The 19,963-nt window shown below is 45.8% G+C and overlaps 1 protein-coding gene across 1 annotated transcript in view; it reads left to right on the top strand.

Annotated features, from left to right (window-relative positions):
• Positions 1-19,963, top strand: part of DAP (death associated protein) — a 65,643-nt gene that overhangs the window by 6,676 nt on the left and 39,004 nt on the right. The window contains exon 2 of the mRNA XM_051853568.2: positions 5,774-5,870. Within this exon, the coding sequence (XP_051709528.1) occupies positions 5,774-5,870 (97 nt within the window). The remainder of the gene's footprint in view (positions 1-5,773; positions 5,871-19,963) is intronic.

Genomic DNA, 19,963 nt, shown 5'->3' with positions numbered 1-19,963 from the left:
CTGAGGGGTGCTTGGGCAGGGGTACAAGGTGATTGCTCACCTGCTGCGGTCAGATATGGATGAAGCTGCCTCCCCTCCCTCTGCTATTTGGACAGGAAGCTGCTCTGCAGAGAGCTGCTCATTTCACATGCATCGCCCTCCCTCTGCCAGGAGCTGTCACAGCCAGGCTCCATGTACAGGTTTGAGCTTTGTCTGACTGGGCAGCTGTGATGCTCTGTTTCGTGGACAGAAGCCTGCATATGGTCAGTGGGCAGACCCCAGGACTCCTGTGTGGTTTAGGGTAACTGGCTTCCCTCTCATGCCTTGGGATTACTGTGTGGGTTACTGTGAAGTGGGGATGCAGGGACAGGGGTCAGGGCAGTGAAACTAGCCAGGACCTGGGGCTCCCCAGAAGCTTGCTCAGCTGGGTGGTGACATCACAATGAGGATGCTGCAGTGGTCAGCTGGCCTCATGGCCGGTACCTCAGGGGGCAGGCACTTGACAGGACATCTCATCCATGCTTCACCCATAACAGCACTGCCATCTCCCCTTCTGGGTGAAGAACGTGCATGGGAGAGACTTTAAAGGTCTCTCCAAGGACTGAGACCTGAGCAGCTTTCAAACATGTTTGATAAGGCTGGGTAACAGGCAGGCCCATACCTCTGTCAAACCATGTTGGAGATGTTGGCTGGGCGCTGACTCATTTAATCTTCAGCTGTCCCTACAAGGGAAGAACACGGTCATTACAGGTGAGAGACCATGAGGCACAGAGAGCGTCAGCATCTTGCTCAGGCAATGTGAATGCTCACACGTGCAGACACATACACGCATGCACAGGCACGCAGACACATATGCATACATGGACAGAGATGGGGTTTGAACACAGGGCTCTGACTTCCAGACTCATGCCCTTACCCTCTGCACAGCACTCTTCTAGGAGGAGGCTTGTTTTGTTTTGTTTTGTTTTCACCTTTGAAGCTCTTATTTGAATAACAGCCACAGCTACAAAAATCAGAGTTCTTTTTTTCCTAATGTCTCTCATAAAAAAAGACTTAGATTTGCAAATAACCCTGCAAGGATTTCTGCAAAAAAAAAAAAAAAAATAGTTCCCCCTTTGTAGTTTTACAAGTGAAGAGTTCTGGAGACAACCATACGACAATCACAATAAGTATGTACTGTCATATTTTTGCCGGCATTGCAAGTTAAAATGAGTCTGTCTGAGCCTTGAGTTATTCTTCTTCTTGCTGCTTTTTATTGCTGCATTAATCACCAGGCATACTGAGAGGGATTAATGAAGCTAATTGTTTTAGAAACTAACTCCAATGCAAGCGCTAATGCTGGACGTGGTGTGCTCACTGCAAGGGACAGACCGCCCGTGGGAGCTTCAGAAGCCTTGGTCATTTCAAGTGTTACCTTGGCATTTACTCCAGTCTTCTCTGCAGGTAGTTGCGTGGCCCTTTTAACTTTCAGTCAGGTTATGAACACATCAGTGATTGTGGTGTAACAGCTTTATGTATGCCAAGTTAAAATGATCCAGAGATCATTTTTTTAAACTTTTACTTAATGAATATAAATTTCCAAAGTACAGCTTATGGATTACAATGGCTTTTTCCCCCCATAACTTCCCTCCCACCCACAACACTCCCTTCTCCTGCTCCCTCTCCCCTTCCATTCACATCAAGATTCATTTTCAATTATCTATATATACAGAAGATCAATTTAGCATATATTAAGTAAAGCTTTCAACAGTTTGTACCCACACAGAAACACAAAGTGTAAAATACTGTTTGAGTACTAGTTATAGCATTAATTCACATTGAACAGCACATTAAGGACAGAGATCCTACATGAGGAGTAACTGCACAGTGACTCCTGTTGTTGACTTAACAAATTGACACTCTTGTTTATGGCGTCAGTAATCAACCTAGGCTCTAGTCATGAGTTGCCAAGGCTATGGAAGCCTTTTGAGTTAAATGATCGCTGACTCTGATCATAGTTAGTCAAGGCTATAGTCAAAGTGGAAGTTCTCTCCTCCCTTCAGAGAAAGGTACCTCCTTCTTTGATGACCCGTTCTTTCCACTGGGATCTCACTCACAGAGATCTTTCATTTAGATCATTTTTTTTTTTTTTGGCCACAGTGTCTTGGCTTTCCATGCCTGAAATACAGAGATCATTTTCAAATGGGCATCTGCATTAGTTTGCTGGCAGCCGTGCCAAAGCAGCATGGACTGGGCAGCTTGGTGGACACTGATTTCTCCATTGTCACGTCTGCAGGTCCAAGGTGAAGGTGTGTGCAGGCTGGATTCTCCTGAGGCCTGTCTCCGTGCCTCGCAGACGGCACTGTCCTCACAAGGACCCAGTCCCATTGAGTACGGCTACACCCTGATGGCCTCATTTTAACTTAGTTACCTTTTTAAAGGCCCTGTCTCCAAATACAAGGGATCTTCAAAAGCTTGTGGAAAAGTGGAATTTAAAAAATGGTTTAGTTTGATGCAAAAGTATTTTGAAATCCAGGCACTTTTTTAAAAAAAATGCATTTTCCATGAACTTTTTGAGGACCCCCTCATCCATTCACAGTCTAAGGTGATAGGGTTAAGACTTCAGCCTATGAATTTTTAAGAGAATGCCATTCAGACCACACCAGACATCTTTAATCAATTTCAGAGGTGCTTTGGATAAAGCGAGGTGGGAAATGAATTTCAAAAGTTCACTTAGTGGACATTTCTAGATTCTTCCTTTGCCAGAAAGCATTCAAGTTTCAAGGGGTTGGGAAATTATCTCAGCCTCCTAAGGATTTAATTTTATCTCCATTTCTAGTGGTGTGGCAGACGATGTAACTTGGGGAATCTCGAATTTGAAAACTGCCTGCAAATGGTGGCCCATCCGCCCTTCCTCCCTCCTTCCATCTCCTCTCCTTCCATCTGTGTATCTGAGCTCAAAGTGAGAGAAATCGCTAGGGACTGAAAACAAAGAAGACACTGAAACCCAGACAGCCTAAGCGGCCCCACACCAAGCAGGGTGTGGCACCTCAGACCCTGTAAGAGAGCAGGGTGGATGCTCAGAGGCCAAGCCCTTGGGGAGGGGACGGAGGTGGGGTCACTACCTGGCTGCATGGAAGGCTCGGGCCTGGCAGGGAAGCTGGGCTGAGTCAGTCTGGGCTTGAGGCCATCCCTTCGAGTTTGGGAACACAGGTCTGCTGTGACGTGAGCTGAGTTCAGATTCACACTATGTCTGGCAAGTCCTATTCCGGGAAATCTGCTACGAAGAGGCTGTCCAGGACCCACAGAAGCACACGCAGGACCTGTCCTCAGGGTCACTGTCTGCTCTGCGGGCCCCATGACATCCTCACTGGCAAAGCCCGGTGAAGAGCAGCTCCTTGTCCGCAGCCAACCGTAGAAGACTGGGAATCGGCAGACAGAAGCGAACGACAGAAACAGACACCCAGGGACCTCAGAGAACAACTGGATCTGCGCTGTCAGACATGTGTGCCTGAAGACGGCCAAATGTGTAAAGGAGTTGAAGATGTGAGAAAATGAGAAGAAAGGTGCTATTAATAAAGACCTGATGAATTAGAGACACGAGAGTCATGAAAGCTCTAGAAACTAAAAATAAAATGATTAAAACTCAAGGGCTGGGAGGAGGCATTTGGCCACTTGGGATGAAACTTTAAAAACCCACTGCTGGAACACAAAGCAGATTTTTGAGAAGATTACTGAGTAGGCTCCCAGTTTCCTCTTTCTAAAGTAGAATGTCCCCCGTCTCTGTTGCAAAGAAACAGTGAGGGCAGCCAGGCGATCTTAGCTGCAGCCCAGCTGTGCAAACATGGTCCTTTATTTCCCTCGCTCTGTTTCACCCTCTTAGATAGGCAGCTGCTGGGGCACTGCAGGCCTGGGAAGCAGGTGTCATTGGCTTGAAGCCTGGGGCTGCCCATCTCTCCCAGGAACATCAAAGGTGATGAACTTGAACTGTGAAGACCTGAGGCTGCTTTTCACACTTTCCTTCCCATTCATCAACATCATGAACTTGCCCTGGACTTTGTGCCTTTTGGTCCAGCCAAATTTGAAACACCAGCCAACACGGTACCACACGTTGGCTGTGATTCAAGCTCTGTTGTGGCAGGAGACCGGCATAGCTATTGTGAGCCCTTGTACTAGCGGCCACCATGGCTTTGAAAAGCGGCCTGCCGTTTCTCGTAAGACTAAATACAGACTTACTGTGCGGCCCAGCAACTCCACGCCTACATGTATACTCAAGAATGTTGAAAACATATCCATGCTGGGGCCAGTGCTGTGGCATAGCGGGTTAAGCTGCTGCCTATGGTGCCAGCATCCCATATGGGCACCAGTTCGAGAACCGGCTGTTCCACGTCTGATCCAGCTCTCTGCTATGGCCTGGGAAAGCAGTAGAAGATGGCCCAAGTCTTTGGGCCCCTGCACCCAAGTGGGAGACCCAGAAGAAGCTCCTGGCTTCCTTCAGATTGGCGCAGCTCTGGCCGTTGCAGCCATTCGAGAGTGAACCAGCGGATTGAAGACCTCTCTCTCTCTCTGCCTCTTCCTCTCTCTGTGTAACTCTTTCAAGTAAAATAAATAAATTTCTTTTATTTATTTTTTTTTTGACAGAGTCAGACAGTGAGAGAAAGAGAGACAGAGAGAAGGGTCTTCCTTCCGTTGGTTCACCCCCAAATGGCTTCTACAGCCAGAGCTGCGCCAATCCAAAGCCAGGAGCCAGATGCTTCCTCCTGGTCTCCCAAGAGGGTGCAGGGCCCAAGCACTTGGGCCATCCTCCACTGCCTTCCCATGCCACAGCAGAGAGCTGGACTGGAAGAGGAGCAACTGGGACTAGAGCCCAGGGTGCTGGCACCACAGGCGGAGGATTAGCCTAGTGAGCTGCGGCGCTGGCCTAAATAAATTTCCAAAAAAAAAAAATCCATGCAAAAACTTGTTTGCAAGTTGTTCTTAGCTGCATTAGTCATAGCAGCCAAAAAGTGGAAATAGCCCAAATGCCTTTTGCCTGATGAATGGAAAAACAGTGTGGTATCTGATGGAATATTATTCAGCAATAGAAAGAATGAAGTGTTGACACTTGTTAGAATGTGGATGAGCCCTGAGAACACTATGCTGGGTGAAGGGAGCCAGTTTGTGAAGCCATGTATTTTATGATTCCATTTATATCATCTGTCCAGAAGCGACAAATCCAGATGACTGGTTGCCAGGCCCTGGCTATGGCTTTCAGTGTGGGGTGATGGAGCTCTTCTACCACTGAGTGTGGTGAAGGCTGGACAGCTCTGAATACATTGGGAACCACTGAATTGTGCAGCTAAAATGGGCCCATTATGCTGTACATGAACCATGTACCAATAAAGCTGTTCTAAAAACCAGAACTAACATCTGCCAATGGTAGGGTTTCATAGCACAGTCTGTGGATGTGTTCGCTGCCCCTGACTGGGCTCCGTGGCCCATTTCACCCAGGGTTATGTCACCCCATGAAAAGCATCACTGATACTCCTGTGATCCCTTATGTCAAGGAGAAGATGCACAGGTCCTAAAGCAAGCAGCCACACTACTGCTGTTACACAGATTCTGAAAGGTGACCAGATGGGAAATTGCAGGCATAGACGTGGGGTCAGAGGTGGCATTGAGCGCTGTGCCTGCAATCTCCCCCAGACCACAGGAATGTTGCCTGGTTGGTAGCGGTCACTGCCAGTCTCCATGTAGCTGTAGCTGTGGGCAGCCAGCTGCCCCTTGGGCAGCTCCAGTACCACGTTGCTCATAGCTCTCTCTGTTTCCATTCCAGTGAAAGCCGGTGGAATGCGAATTGTGCAGAAACACCCACATACTGGAGACAGCAAGGAAGAGAAAGACAAGGATGACCAAGAATGGGAAAGCCCCAGGTGGGAGACTGGCAAGCATGGAGCGCGTGTCACAAATAGCTGTTATTCGGTTAAATATTAACATTTGTTCTCTGTCCTGTGCTTCTGATAACTCCCGGGCCATGTAGGGCCCTGTGCTGTGTATTTTTCCTTCTGCAATCAGAGAGGCAGGGTTTTATTCCCAGACAAGGGACAAACAGAGCTTCTGGAATATCCTGCCTTCCCTGACTGCATCCCACCCAGAGCCCTGTCCTGATGCATGGGAGTTGTATTCAGGTAGGCAGCGACAGGTCTGCCTCCACCTGCTCTGAGTGACTGGTTTAGCCAAGGCTGCGTGGAGCAGGGCAGTGGGATGTACTCAAGGGCAGCCTTCCTGTGACTCCGTGGTTCTTTGGTGGTGCACATAGCTGCCTTCATCTCTACTCAGAGACCAGAACACTGGTGCAGAGGCCCAGTGACTCTCACAACACACAGACTGGCAGTCTGTATACAGTGTTACCACCGGGGCTTCCGTCCCGAGATTCCCAGCAGACCCTTGAGAACAACACACTAGTTAAGGCTCAGGGGCGGGCCTGGCCATCTGTCCAGCCAAGGTAGAGAATGTATGATTGAAGAAACACTGGCAAGCATCTGACCACCCCACCCCCAAGTTCTTAGCCAAATCTAGAAACTGTGAGACCACACCCTTATGAGTGACCAAGTGTGCTCAAACGATGTCTCTGCCCTCCCTGCCATCATGCCTCTGATCGACAGCTGTTTTCCTTGGAACCTCTGACTTTGAGGTTGGCTCAAGGACCTTGATACAAATCCATTTCCTTCATCCTTGTCAGACACTAACAGGCACCACAAACACCTGTGCCTCGCCATGAGGGTGACCACGTGGAAGAAAGTGAACACTAAGCTTTCTGCTTCTTTTTTTTAACTTTTATTTAGTAAATATAAATTTCCAAAGTACAGTTTATGGATTACAATGGCTTTTCCCCCCCATAACTTCCCTCCCACCCACAACCCTCCCCTCTCCCGCTCCCTCTCCCATTCCTTTCACATCAAGATTCATTTTCAATTATCTTTATATATAGAAGATCAATTTAGCATATATTAAGTAAAGCTTTCAACAGTTTGTACCCACACAGAACATAAAGTGTAAAGTACTGTTTGAGTACTAGTTATAGCATTAATTCACAATGTACAGCACATTAAGGACAGAGATCCTACATGAGGAGTAACTGCACAGTGACTCCTGTTGTTGACTTAACAAATTGACACTCTTGTTTATGGCGTTAGTAATCAACCTAGGCTCTAGTCATGAGTTGCCAAGGCTATGGAAGCCTTCTGAGTTAAATGATCGCCGACTCTGATCATAGTTAGTCAAGGCTATAGTCAAAGTGGAAATTCTCTCCTCCCTTCAGAGAAAGGTACTTCCTTCTTTGATGGCCCGTTCTTTCTAATGGGATCTCACTCGCAGAGATCTTTGATTTAGGTTTGGTTTGGTTTGGTTTGGTTTGGTTTGGTTTTGCCAGAGTGTCTTGGCTTTCCATGCCTAAAATACTCTCATGGGCTTTTCAGCCAGATCTGAATGCCTTAAGGGCTAATTCTGAGGCCAGAGTGCTGTTTGGGACATCTGCCATTCTATGAGTCTGTTGTGTATCCTGCTTCCCATGTTGGATAGTTCTCTCCCTTTTTTATTCTATCAGTTAGTATTAGCAGATACTAGTCTGTTTATGTGATCCCTTTGACTCTTAGACCTATCAGTATGATCAATTGTGAACTGAAATTGATCACTTGGACTAGTGAGATGGCATTGGTACATGCCACCTTGATGGGATTGAATTGGAATCCGCTGGCACATTTCTAACTCCACCATTTGGGGTAAGTCAGCTTGCGCATGTCCCAAATTGTACATCTCCTCCCTCTCTTATTCCCACTCTTATATTTAACAGAGATCACTTTTCAGTTAAATTTCAACACCTAAGAATAATTATGTGTTAACTACAGATTTCAACCAATAGTATTAAGTAGAACAAAAAAAAATACTAAAAGGGATACAGTATTCTGCTTCTAACATTCTCCAGGTGACGTCTGAACCAGAGGAAAGAGAGTGTGGAAAGAAGCTTCCATTTCATTCCTGATTGATAGGGGTTATTCTTAGCAATAGAGACATGAGAAAACAAAACTCCATGGGGGTCTAACTGTGCCCCCATTGTGTACCTGGGTAGTTAATGGAGCAGGAGTTTGAATTGGATTTACTGGCATCCAGAGGAAGCCAAGCCAGTGAAAGCATGTGTCCCCTGGAGAAGGAAGTGTGTGTTCCTGGTCCCCAGAGCAGCTATATTTAGGCATTTTCTATAAAACCTCGTGTGGGGTCAGCTACAGGGCAGCCACATGAGGGAAGAACAGCATTTGGGGTGAAATTTCTGAGTGATTATTTCCTATTTTTAAATCATGAGATCACAGTGAGAAGATTCAGCCCATTTTCTGGTTTCAAAAGCAGAAAGCAGTTTAAAGAAAATCTTGCAATTACCCTTATCCCTGGCTCTTTCCACAAAGCCGTGTTTGGGATATAACAGCATTGGGAACTCCCCTACAGATCTGCAGCTCAGTTTATTGAAGGTTTCAGGAACATTGGGGCTTTAAGAGGATAACTCAGATTTTAGGAGAATAAAGCCATGCATATACTGTTTAGACCCCTAGAGGAAACTGTGTTATGTGCAGACGAAGCGAGATAAACTCGAGAGACTCGTGTCAAGTTCAGGTTAAGTTTCAGCTCCATAGGAGTTAATGGGTACTTCTGGTTTTCAGCACATTCCTGAACTCTGAAGCTTGTGGGCCTCTGGTAATGCTCTCCCCTAGGGAACCTGGGCATCCACACGTCCACACCCAGCCACTTCCTTAAGGAAGAGGCAGAGGACGAGAGAGAACAAGAGAGCCTTGCCAGGGGAACAATGCTGTAAAGTTCATGAGACCCAGGCTATTCTGTGTGCGTTTAAGTGGAGCGAGATACAAATAGCTGTTTCCCTGCCTACCACAGCGTGGATGCAGGAGAGGTGCTCACTTATCAGCATGTTGAGAAGGAAGGGCAGGAGAGTCTGTTTGTTTTCTTTCTATTGATTTCTGTTCATGAGATGAAATACAGCTTTTATAGGCGATAAGCACATTTAAATAACTGCACCAGGGCATGAGCAGTCACAAGGAGGGTGAGCGAGCACCTGGCCATGGACACCTTCACCACCTTTAAGATGTGTTTCCTCTCTCTCCCTGGAACAAATATTTTGAAACAGGTCAACTAGAGAACAGGGGTTACACACACACACACACACACACACACACACAAAGAGCAGGCTTTTCCGTGATGTTCCCTGCAGCTGAATTGCTGTAATACGTTCCTGTGGGTTTGCTAGCTGTTGTCCTTTGGGCTTTGGATTGGCTCTGCACCGTTGTAGGTTAACCCCCTTGACATCACCTACTGAGTGGGTTGGGCTGTGTATACCATATTAAGCTCTTGACCTGTGTCACCAACACAGCTGCTGGAACTCTGCAGAGGGCTGCTACCCTGTACACTAGTTGACCCCCACCACCATGCACTCCCCACCTTTCTAGTGGGCTGGCTGAATAATCATCATTAATAGCAACCAGCACTAATTCTTGGAGAATGCAGTGAGCCCGCCTGCTTAGCACTGTGTCCATGTGAATTCCTTTGACCCTCCCACCTGCTCTGTGTGAGACCATCCCTGTCTCGGAGTTGGTACTGGTTGTTATCCCTCCTCTGAGTTGGTACTTCCTCTTCAGCGGCTGGCAGAGTCAGGTGACTTTTCCCAAGCCACACAGTGAATGAGTGGCAGAGCAAATGTTCCAGCGCTGGCAGCTGGGACCAGACTCCTGACTCTTGTCATGAGGCTGTCGCTTACCTCGTGAGCTTCTGCCCTGTGCTGGACACTTGCTCAGTGCTTCCCATCAGGTTTAATGCTCCCACTGCCTTTAAGTCGCCATCTCTACAACCATTAGATAGATGAGGAAAGCACAGGTCACAGAGGCTGTCCCACCCAGTGATGTGGAGCTGGACTCAGTCCCCAGTCTTGACTTGGAAGCCCAGCCCCAGGGATGTTGGAGAAGCCCTTGAATCAATATGAGCTGCTATCTGGATCCTCTGTAAATAAATCTCATTAGTTCTGGGGTTTCTGATGCCCTGTTCCTACACCTGAAGTGCAGAGTCCCAGCCCTCTGCAACCTCACCAGCAGGAGATGGTTTAATGATAGGTTTACAGCAAGGTTTAGAGGCACTGGGTTGGTTATACTTTACATATGGAAAAACCTATTAATTTGCAAAATTTATAATACATTTTATTATCCTCTTGGAAATGTCTTGACCATCCATATTATCCTAATCCTAAAGTTTCCTGTTTTTTCATGTTTTGATCCAAGTGTTCTCCAGACATGAAAATACATACATGGTATCAGATAGTAATTTCCTTCCCAGCCATACATCTACATGCACAAAACCCTGTTTTTCTTCCTGGAGATTTAAGACTTGTTTTAAGTAAACTGATTCATCTTTGGTGGCTTCCTTCTCCATTAACTGGAAAAATAAGTACTGATTACAGAGAAAATGGGAATTGATTATCAAAGAAGTTATAATGTGACCCCCCCAATAAAACACCCTACAACTTTTACTAATCATTATATTTCTTGGAAATGTTTATGTAACTATACAACTCTTACTCACTTTAATCTTGTAAATTTCCAGAGATTTAAAAATAATTTCTTATGCTGACAAGTTTTTTCAAGATGCTATGTTTAAAAAGAAAAAAGAATATAGCATAAATGTGAAAGTGTTGCCTAAGAATTTCCATCAAGCCAAGTTCTTGAACTCTCTGACTCTTCATATCTGAGAAGAGTGATGGTTTCATTACTGTCAGCTAATTCTTTCCTAAGTGGCTGCTGGATTCATTCCTGAATGGGCCCAATTAAGGAAGGCAGTGATGTTCCTCTGAGCCTTTTGTTGAGTGCAGTGAGTTGAAGTACCAGCTCCACTATAGGACAGAGAAATTTCAAGCAGAGCATGGACTTCCAGAGCTAGAATTTATGAAAGAAATTTGTTTAATTTTGAACATTTACTGAGGACCCACCATGCCCCCTGCTCAGTACAATGAATTAAAAAGGAGTGAGGGACAGAAAGGATAAACCACAAGCAAATGGGTTTGGGCACCAACAGGGAAGGGCAGGAAATGGGTGCGAGGAAAGAAGAAATAGAGAAAGGGTGAGGAAAGAGCTGCCCTTATCTGAGCTCAACTTTCCATAGGGCTCTGACTTAGGACCATGTCAGAACTGTTCCACACACCCCAAAAGGAAGCACATAATTCACAAAGCAGGATTCAGGAGGGACCCAAAGTGACACAGAAACAGAAGAGCCTAATGGCACTATAATGGATTAAAAACACCTCATTGAAAAGTAGAGGGTTACCCAAGGAACTGGAAAACAAAATTTTGACTTTTTACCATCAAGCTAAAAGCAAAAAAAAAAAAAAAAAAAAAAAAAAAAAAAAAAAAACAAAAAAACTATAAGTGAATGCTGTGTTTGAGCTAGTGAATATGTTTCTTATAAGTTAGCAATTCTGAAAGTGCCTTTTGTGTATGCCCAGCTATTTTGCTGATAATAATATCAAAGTTTCTCATTGTCAGTGACAGAGGCTACAAGTCATAAAAAGGAAAGACTGAAATGAACTTTGTGCTGTTGGGTGCTAATTGGAAAAATCCATGTGAATGCATAGTTTTGGATAGATGGCTAAGTGGCTGGCTCAGTGGAGGACGGATGGATGGATGGTGGGTGGATGGATTATGGATAATGCATACATATACTTACCTATAGAAATAGGTTGAGGGGAGTATACGTGCCTGTTTTCCTAGCTTTGTTCACTGAGAGGGCCTAAAAGAGCTGACACCCATGTAGCCAGGAGCATCCCTAAGGTCTAAGATTTTGTTTTTAAAACTTCATTCCCCAGCCAGGGGATCCAGGTCCCAAGCAGAAATGGTTTATTCCAGGACCAGGACAAGAAAAATATTAGAGGGTCCTGGAACACCTTTAGTGCTGGCACATGAGAAGTGCTCTAAGAGGGACAAAAGCCTGGCAGGATGACACAGAAGCCCACCTGAAGGGCCTCCTAGTGGCCAAGGCAACAAAATAAATAATGATGGTATTATATTATAACCTGTATAATAAAACAAACATCTTGAGTCCATGCTTATATAAATAATTGAATAAATAAACTGGGAACAAGAGGCAGCTCTGCTTTGATAGCAGAATTCCCATTAATAAATGTATAAGAAAGGAGGGAAATACACTGTAATAAGCAGGCAAGATCCATAGATGGGTATTAGGGATGATGGGTAAAAGGTTGAGGAGGAACCATGATATTTGTAGCCACAAAATATCTCCTCCAGTATATTTGTGAATCCCAAAACAAAACACAAAGGAAATCTTTTATAGTGGGAACCAGGGAAAGAACACTTGTTTACAGTATGAAAACTGAAACAAGAGAAAGTCATCTTGTTTGAGACCATGTTGGGTGACCCTAAATTTTTGCAGCTCTGCACATGTCTGAATGATCTCAAAAGCACCACATATACTGATTTTAGAGCACAAATTTTAGCAAGTTCATAAAACTGGAATATTTGCAGATTGATGGTACTTTTCAATCTGACCCTTGATAGAAAAGCCTTGCCAACCCCACTGTAGCCTAGCCTACTTTTGAAAACTGCCCTGTGACTTTATAAATGAGTGAAGAACCTTACAACAGTATGCATCTAATTACCTCTCTCCCCACTTTGCTCTCTGTCATATACATTACTTGTATGCAGAATACAAAGTATACTTACTGGTAACAGCATAACTATTGGATCTCCAGGAGAAAAAGCCCTGGTTCGTAGTGTTTGCCATGTTTATGGTGTAAATACCCCTACCACGGCCAACTTTGAGGTGGCAACATGAACACAAACCCGCAAAGAGGTGCTAACCATCAGCTGTCAGAGCTGGGAGACTCGACTGAGCACTCCACTGGCTGCAGCCCCCACAAACGTTACTGTTGTTTTCTAACATTCAGTACCCTTTTAAAGGGGCTTAGAGAAGTACAGATATGAGCATTTCCTGATACCCTTTATACCCTCATGTTGATCTGACTGGCCAGCCTTATGTCCTCCTGCAGAGCGGTATTTCTGTTGTTTTCCCCTCTCTTCAAGTTTCTTACAGTGAAGGTATGCTCGAGAAATATTCTTCCAGCTTTTGTGTGTCTTTGTTTATATTTCTTTGTTTTGCTTTCTTTTTTTAAAGGTGTTTTCACTGTAGCTTGATTTTTTGGTGAAACTTTTCTCTCAGGACACTAAGCACAGCATTCCATTGTCTTCTGGACTCCATTGTCACAGTGAGGAGTCAGTGTAAACCTTGTGTCACAGTTCCATGGATGTTAGGATTCCCTTGATGTATGGTTGCTTTTAAGACTTTTTCTTTTTGCTTTTAAGACTTTTTCCTTTCAGCCATTTGTCTGTGATATGCCTGTCAGGTGTGGTTTTCTTTATATTTCTTTTTTTAAGATTTATTTATTTATTTATTATTTGAAAGTCAGAGTTACACAGAGAGAGAAGGAGAGGCAGAGAGAGAGGGAGAGAAGGAGAGAGGGAGAGAGAGAGAGGTCTTCTATTCACTGCTTCACTCCTCAGTTGGCTGCAACGGCCGTAGCTGCACCAATCCAAAGCCAGGAGCCAGGAGCTTCTTCTGGGTCTCCCGTGCCTGAGAATTTGATGCTCCACTGCTTTCCCAGACCACAGCAGAGAGCTGGATCAGAAGTGGAGCAGCCGGGTCTCCAACTGGCGCCCATAAGGGATGCCAGCACTGCAGGTGGGGGCTTAACCCACTATGCCACAGTGCCGGCCCCTCTTGGTATTTCTTACATGGGTTTCACTGAGATTCTTAGATCTGTGATTTGGTATCATCAATTTAGAAAAAGTGTCAGCTATAATATTTTCAAAAGTTTCTTCTGCTTCTTTTTCTTTCCTTTTTAAAAAAAATTAATTATTTATTTGAAAGAAATAATTGCAGAAAAAGAGGGAGGGAGGGAGGGAGGAAGGCAGAGACATGGTATAGAGGGGAAGAGAGAGAGAGAGAGAGAGAGAGAGAGAGAGAGAGAGAGAGAGAATATGAATCTTCCATCTACTGGTTCACTCCCCAGTTAGCCACAACAGCCAGGGCTGAGCCAGGCCAAAGCAGCCAGCCAGGAACTTAATCCATGTCTTCCACATGGGAGGCAGAGACCCAACCAGTTGAGCTATCAGTGCTGCTTCCTAGGTGAATGTTACCAGGAAGCTGGGATTGAGAGCAGGGCCAGGACTGCAAACCAGGCACATCAATACCTGATGTGGGTGTCCAAATCAGCATTTTAATCAATAAGCAGGACACCGGCTCCTATGCCAGCTCATAACGGTTCTCTTAGTGAGGCTAAGTAGTAAGACGAGAGATAGAACTTGTCTTGAACAAAGCCTTGAAGCTATAAGATGGCACAGCCGTATGCCAGCTGAGATCCCATGGTCTATAGGCCTGGGAATTGTTCTCCCTGAGCTATGATCGGTGTGTTTGAACTTTCGTTAGCCATGTGGGGAGCCAATGTCGCCCCTAAGTTCCATGTCATCTTTTGTGTCCAGCCCGGTTGTCAGCTGCCCTTTAAAAACATGTGCACCCTTCTTCCTGACGTGCAGGAGATGGCCCCTGCCTGCTGATTCGTGCTGCTGTGTCCCCACTGCTGAAAGGCAGGGCCCACGACACCACAGCACCAGAGCCCTGGTGTCGCTGGGGCTTTGAGTGATGTGAATGTCCTTGCACAGGCGCCGACTGGTTGTTACTTTCTTGGTGACAGAGATGCCTCTGCCATGCAGCAGCCGGACAGCAGGCACAGCAAGAACCTCAGAGGAAAAAGCAGTTGAGCCACAATTCCGTGGCAGTGGAGGACAGTCACAAGCTGCCCTGGTGAGGACAGTGGGGCAGGCTCTGCTTCCTGTTGAGGTTGCCCAGGGGAGGTCGTGGATCAGCATTGAATGTCTGGAGGACAGTGGGGCATTGATGAAGTGTTACAGTGCTGATGGTGGTCATTTTGCTTTTGGCAATTTGAGCACTAGAGTGGGCAGAGTAACCCAGCAGGCTGGCGGTCTCCCCTCTGGGAAGCTGGCTGCTACTGTGCAGGGGCTGCCATGGGAAGTGTCACAAATGTTTGACATTGACAATCTCGCTGTTCTGGAGGCCAGGAGGTTAAGCTCCCAGCATCTGCAGGTCCAGGTTCCCCTTGCAGGTGCCAGGAAAGGGGCTGTTCCAGCGCCTCCTGGCTCCAGCGGTTCCTCAGCTGATCCAGCATTACTCTTCCCTCCACACGTGCACCTCTGCCCACGTTTCCCCCTTACAGGGCACTGTTCATTTGAATTGGGACCCACCTGGTCCAGGGTGACCTCTTCTTAACCCACTATATCTGCACCAACCCTGTTTCCAAATAAGATCATACCCTGAGGTACTCAGAGTTACAATTTCAACATGTTTCATGGGAGGATCCAATTTAACCCATGATAAGTAAATAACACGTCATGCCATTGGGCAGGAATTAGCAGAGCGCAGTTCCATTGACAACAGTGGCAGCACAATGACTTACTAACCGTGGGGCTTCCGTGCGAATGGCCTCTCCTCCTGGGCCAGCACTGAGCTCTTGCCCACGTGGAGCACTGCCACGGGCTGCCTTCTAGCCCAGCCAGATACCCTGTGAGGGGGCGTGTCCCCAAACCTTGCCCATGCACTCCACTGATTAGAAGTGTTTTCTGCATTTACCCCCAATTATTATGTTCATTTTTAAATTATACATGTGCATGTATAATTATATACTTCCATTATCTAAATTGTAAAATGCACACAGAATAGATGATAACTTATTAGATGAAGTTGAAATAAGCAGTATTTTAAATGTCGTGCAGATCGTTGACTTCAAACTATCATTAGCTAGTATCTCAAGGTCCAAATATCCTTGAAGTGAGGTTTCTCATTAATGATTCAAGATGCAGATCTAAATATCTGATGGTCGTCTTTGTAGTTTCAGGTTGGGGAGGAGACAGTTATGACTAGTTCTCAGTGTGGTTACTAATGAGTAGATTGTGAACTGTTCTCTTTTCTTGTTCACTTGTGCTTCATCCAGATTAATAGTCTCCGTGTGTGTGTGTGTGAAGATTTATTTATTTATTTGAAAGTCAGAGTTACAGAGAGGGGACAAGACACACACACACACAGAGAGAGAGAGAGAGAGAGACATCTTCCATCTGCTGGTTCACTCCCCAGATGATTACAACAGCTGGGTCTGGGCCAGGCCAAAGGCAGAGCCAGGAGCATCATCCAGGTCTCCTACATGGTGTCAGGAGCCCAGGCACTTGGACCATCTTCCACTGCTTTTCCCAGGCCATTATGAGGGGGCTGGATGGGAAGTGGAGAGGCTGGGTGGCAGCTTTACCTGCTATACCACAACGCTGGCATCACATGCATGTTTTTAGCTACTTGTCTATTTTGTAAAACTTCACAATGAATTCAAGCTAGTTCCTTTATCATCCATTTGGGCACACTCCTAGATGCTGGAGACATATCAAGGATTGAGTCCTTCCCCAGTAGCCACATGGAGTGATGCACATATTGCAAGACCCTGCACATGAGGAAGGGGCCCAGGGGCCCGTGGGTGGTGCCTCCACCACTTTCTCAAGACCCTTCAGGATCATGAGGCCAGCTCGGGGAAGTCTGCTCCTCCTGCTTACAGGTGAAATAGCCCATGAAGGAAATAGTGGCAAAGCATAATTCATTTTGTTTTGCTTCTTTAGCTAAAAATAAATGGAAATGGAATAGATGTCCTTGTTTGTCTCATTTGTCCTAATTTGTAACCTTCTCCAGCTGAAGGAACTGCTTTTGTCATTGATTCGTGGCGGCCCCAGCACCAACGTCGTGACATGTAGAAATTAAATATTTCTTCCAACACCTGTGAATGTGTGTGCTTTCGGATGATCAGAATGCAGCTATGAGCATTTTAAGCAGTTTTTCCCAGAATCAACCCACGAACACGGAGTGTGTGTTGGTGACTTGGACACATTGCCCCCTGGCAGGCACAAGCAGTAGCATGGGCAGGAACTCAGGTGATTTCTACTGAATGCAGTCCAATGTTTCCTCTCGAGCAGGTGGGCATCAGGCGAGGGCTGGAGGCTGGCAGGGCGTGATCAAAGCCTGGCCAAGCAAGGCCAGAGCATATGGACTCTCTGGATCTGGGGGAGCGGAAGGCCCGGCCTCCTTCCGGCCCCGTGGCTGCTGAGAATGGGCTTTGAGACACTGTTTGTACGACAGCTGGCTCCATGGTGGACATGGAAACCAGGTGTGACTGATGTGCTTCCGAGCGGCCCCCTTCCCACTCCTCTCCCTCTGCAGGCCTCTGGCCTCCTTTCAAGGCTGCCACACTCCCGTCCACGCCAGGAGCACTCTTTTTTATCAGATGGAAGGAGGGAGGGAAGGCAATGGAGCCATCAATTTCTCTTCCAGACACTGCTCCGTGCATCTGCACCAGAGCCAGCCTCTTGGAACGGGTGACTCTTGTTTTTATGGTGTGACTCAAAGGGTTGCACTGTTTGTCTGGAGTGTTTCCCTGATACATAAACATAGGAACTGAATTTAAATCAACTCTCCAGTGGTTGGATTTTATAGAATGAAATATGTAATAATAACTACATAGAAACAAGAACCATTATTGAATTTATTACATAAAAATTACTGCGCCTGGAATTCTTAAACCCTCTATCTAAATAAGTCCCATTGATATCAACCACCTAAGATTGCATAGCACTCAGAAAATACTTGGTGAATCAGTAATAATTAGCTTAGACTTTGGTTCTTTAGAGGTAAAACAGTTAATTATTTCAACTCGATTACCTCTTATTTTCCACCTGGTGGAAAGAATTGTGGCTGGTTAGTGTCAGTGCTGGGGAAGAGAGCTCCTTATCCATGCAGCCGTGCTCTGGGGGCCCTCAGCTCTCTCTGGGAAGAATATTTAACTTTAGTTTGGATTGCACACATCCTGCAAGGCAGGGCTGTACTCGTTAAAGGAGAATTCATATGGACTGAAGTACTGAGGGTGATGTCATACTCAAGAAATTCTTAGGAGCATCAGATTTAGAGCTGGACACAACCTCAGAGGTCACCTAATTCTGGTGCTCCCAAGATCCAGATACCAGAAGCAAATTATCTCTTGAGTAGTGACCCACCAAGTTTTAGTTTAAAAAGCAGCCATCCCTGGGAAATCAGTGGAAGATGGCCCAAGTGTTTGGGCCATGCACCCACATGGGAGACCCAGAAGAAGCTCCTGGCTCCTGGGTTCAGATCTGCCCAGCTCTGGCCATGTGGGGAGTGAACCAGCGGGTGGAAGACCTTTGTCTCTTATCTGTCTGCAACTCTACCTCTGAAATGAGAGTTAGATGTATTAGACTAATAAAATTCATACCAAAAAAAAGCAGCCATCACCTACTTCTGAGTTTATGTTCCCAAGAAAGCAGGGTCTCCGAGATGTTTGTTCCCCCATGTTCATAGCAGCACTGTCACAAGAACAGTATCATAATATCTAAGAAGTGGAAGCAATCCAAAAGCCCATACATAGACAGATGAATGGATATGCAAAGTCTATATACAGAAGGTCCCTGGCTTAGATTGGTTTCAACTAAGATTTATTTTTGATTTATTTAAGAAGCAGGGAGGGAGCTAGGGAGGCAGGGGGAGAGAGAGAGGGAGGGGGAGAGGGAAGAAACAGGGAGAGAGAACCCACGTTCGTTTGCTGACTCCCCAGAAGCCCACAATGGCCAAGGCTTGGCTAGGGCTAGGGCCAGAGCCAGGAGCTGACTCTCCCAAATGGATGGTGGGAACCCAGCTGAGCAATCACCGCTTCCTCCTAGGGTCTGTAGGAGCAGGAGACTGGAAGCCACAACTGGGCAGAGGTCTGCAAGCAGCTGGAGTCCAGAACCAGATGTCAGATGCAGGCACTCCAATGTGGGACATGGGCATCTTAATCCCTAGGTTAGATGGCCACTTCTGACTTCCAATTAATTGACTTGATGATGGTGTGAAAGTAATTAAATAGAAACTGCTTTAAATTTAGAACTTTGATCTCTCCCCAGGCTAGTCATGTGTGACACATTACTTTGTCACAGTTATGGACCAGGGCAGGTGCCACAACTCCCATTCAGCCACATGATCACCCAATACCCTCCAGTACTGTGTTACTGAGTGTGCTTACAAATACATCTTCAACTTAAGAGTTTTTAAACTTATGGTAAGTTTATCAGACATAATCCTACTATAAGTCAAACAGCGTCTAATACATATGATGGAATATTATTCAGCCTTGAAAAGGAAGGGAATCTTGTTGCATGCTGTAGCTTTGAGGGAGCCTTGAGGACATCATGTCAAGTAGAAGGAGCCTGACACCAAAAGTGACTGCTGTATGATCCTACGTTTAGGAAGTATCTAAAGCAATCCATTCACAGGTGTAGAAAGTAGGGCATTGCTTACCAGGGCGGAGGGCAGAGGGGAAAGGAGAGCGCATGTTGAAAGGATACAGAGTTTCGGGTATACAAAGTGAAAAGTTTCAACATTGTGAATATGCTTAACACTGCTGAATCCTACAAACATGGCTAAGATGATAGATTTTATGTGTGTTTGTTACCACCTTAAAAGTTTTTTTTTTTTTAAACAAAGAACAAATGAGCCATTGCTGCTGTGGTGAGCAGGTAAATGGCTGCACAACAAGCCAAACAGTGTTGCCACAAGACAGCCAGTATAAACAACTGAAAACTGATGTTCCAGCAAAATGGTACACTTGGCTCTGCATCCCGTTGTCACTCAACAATAGCCAAAAAGTGGAAACAGTTCAAATATCCATCACTAAGGAATGTGTATAGACAAGGTGGTGTCCACCCAGTGGAATATTATTCAGCCACAAAGAGGAGTGAGCACTGATTTTTGTTACAACAGTGCATAAGACCTTGAAGTCAGGCCCAGCCGAGTGCTCTTAGCCACATTAAGG

This window comes from Oryctolagus cuniculus, chromosome 14 (genome assembly GCF_964237555.1).
Source record: "Oryctolagus cuniculus chromosome 14, mOryCun1.1, whole genome shotgun sequence".
In the NCBI taxonomy this organism is placed as follows: Eukaryota; Metazoa; Chordata; class Mammalia; order Lagomorpha; family Leporidae; genus Oryctolagus; species Oryctolagus cuniculus.
The sequence above is the reverse complement of the archived record's forward strand: the minus strand, read 5'-3'. Positions and strand labels throughout refer to the sequence as shown.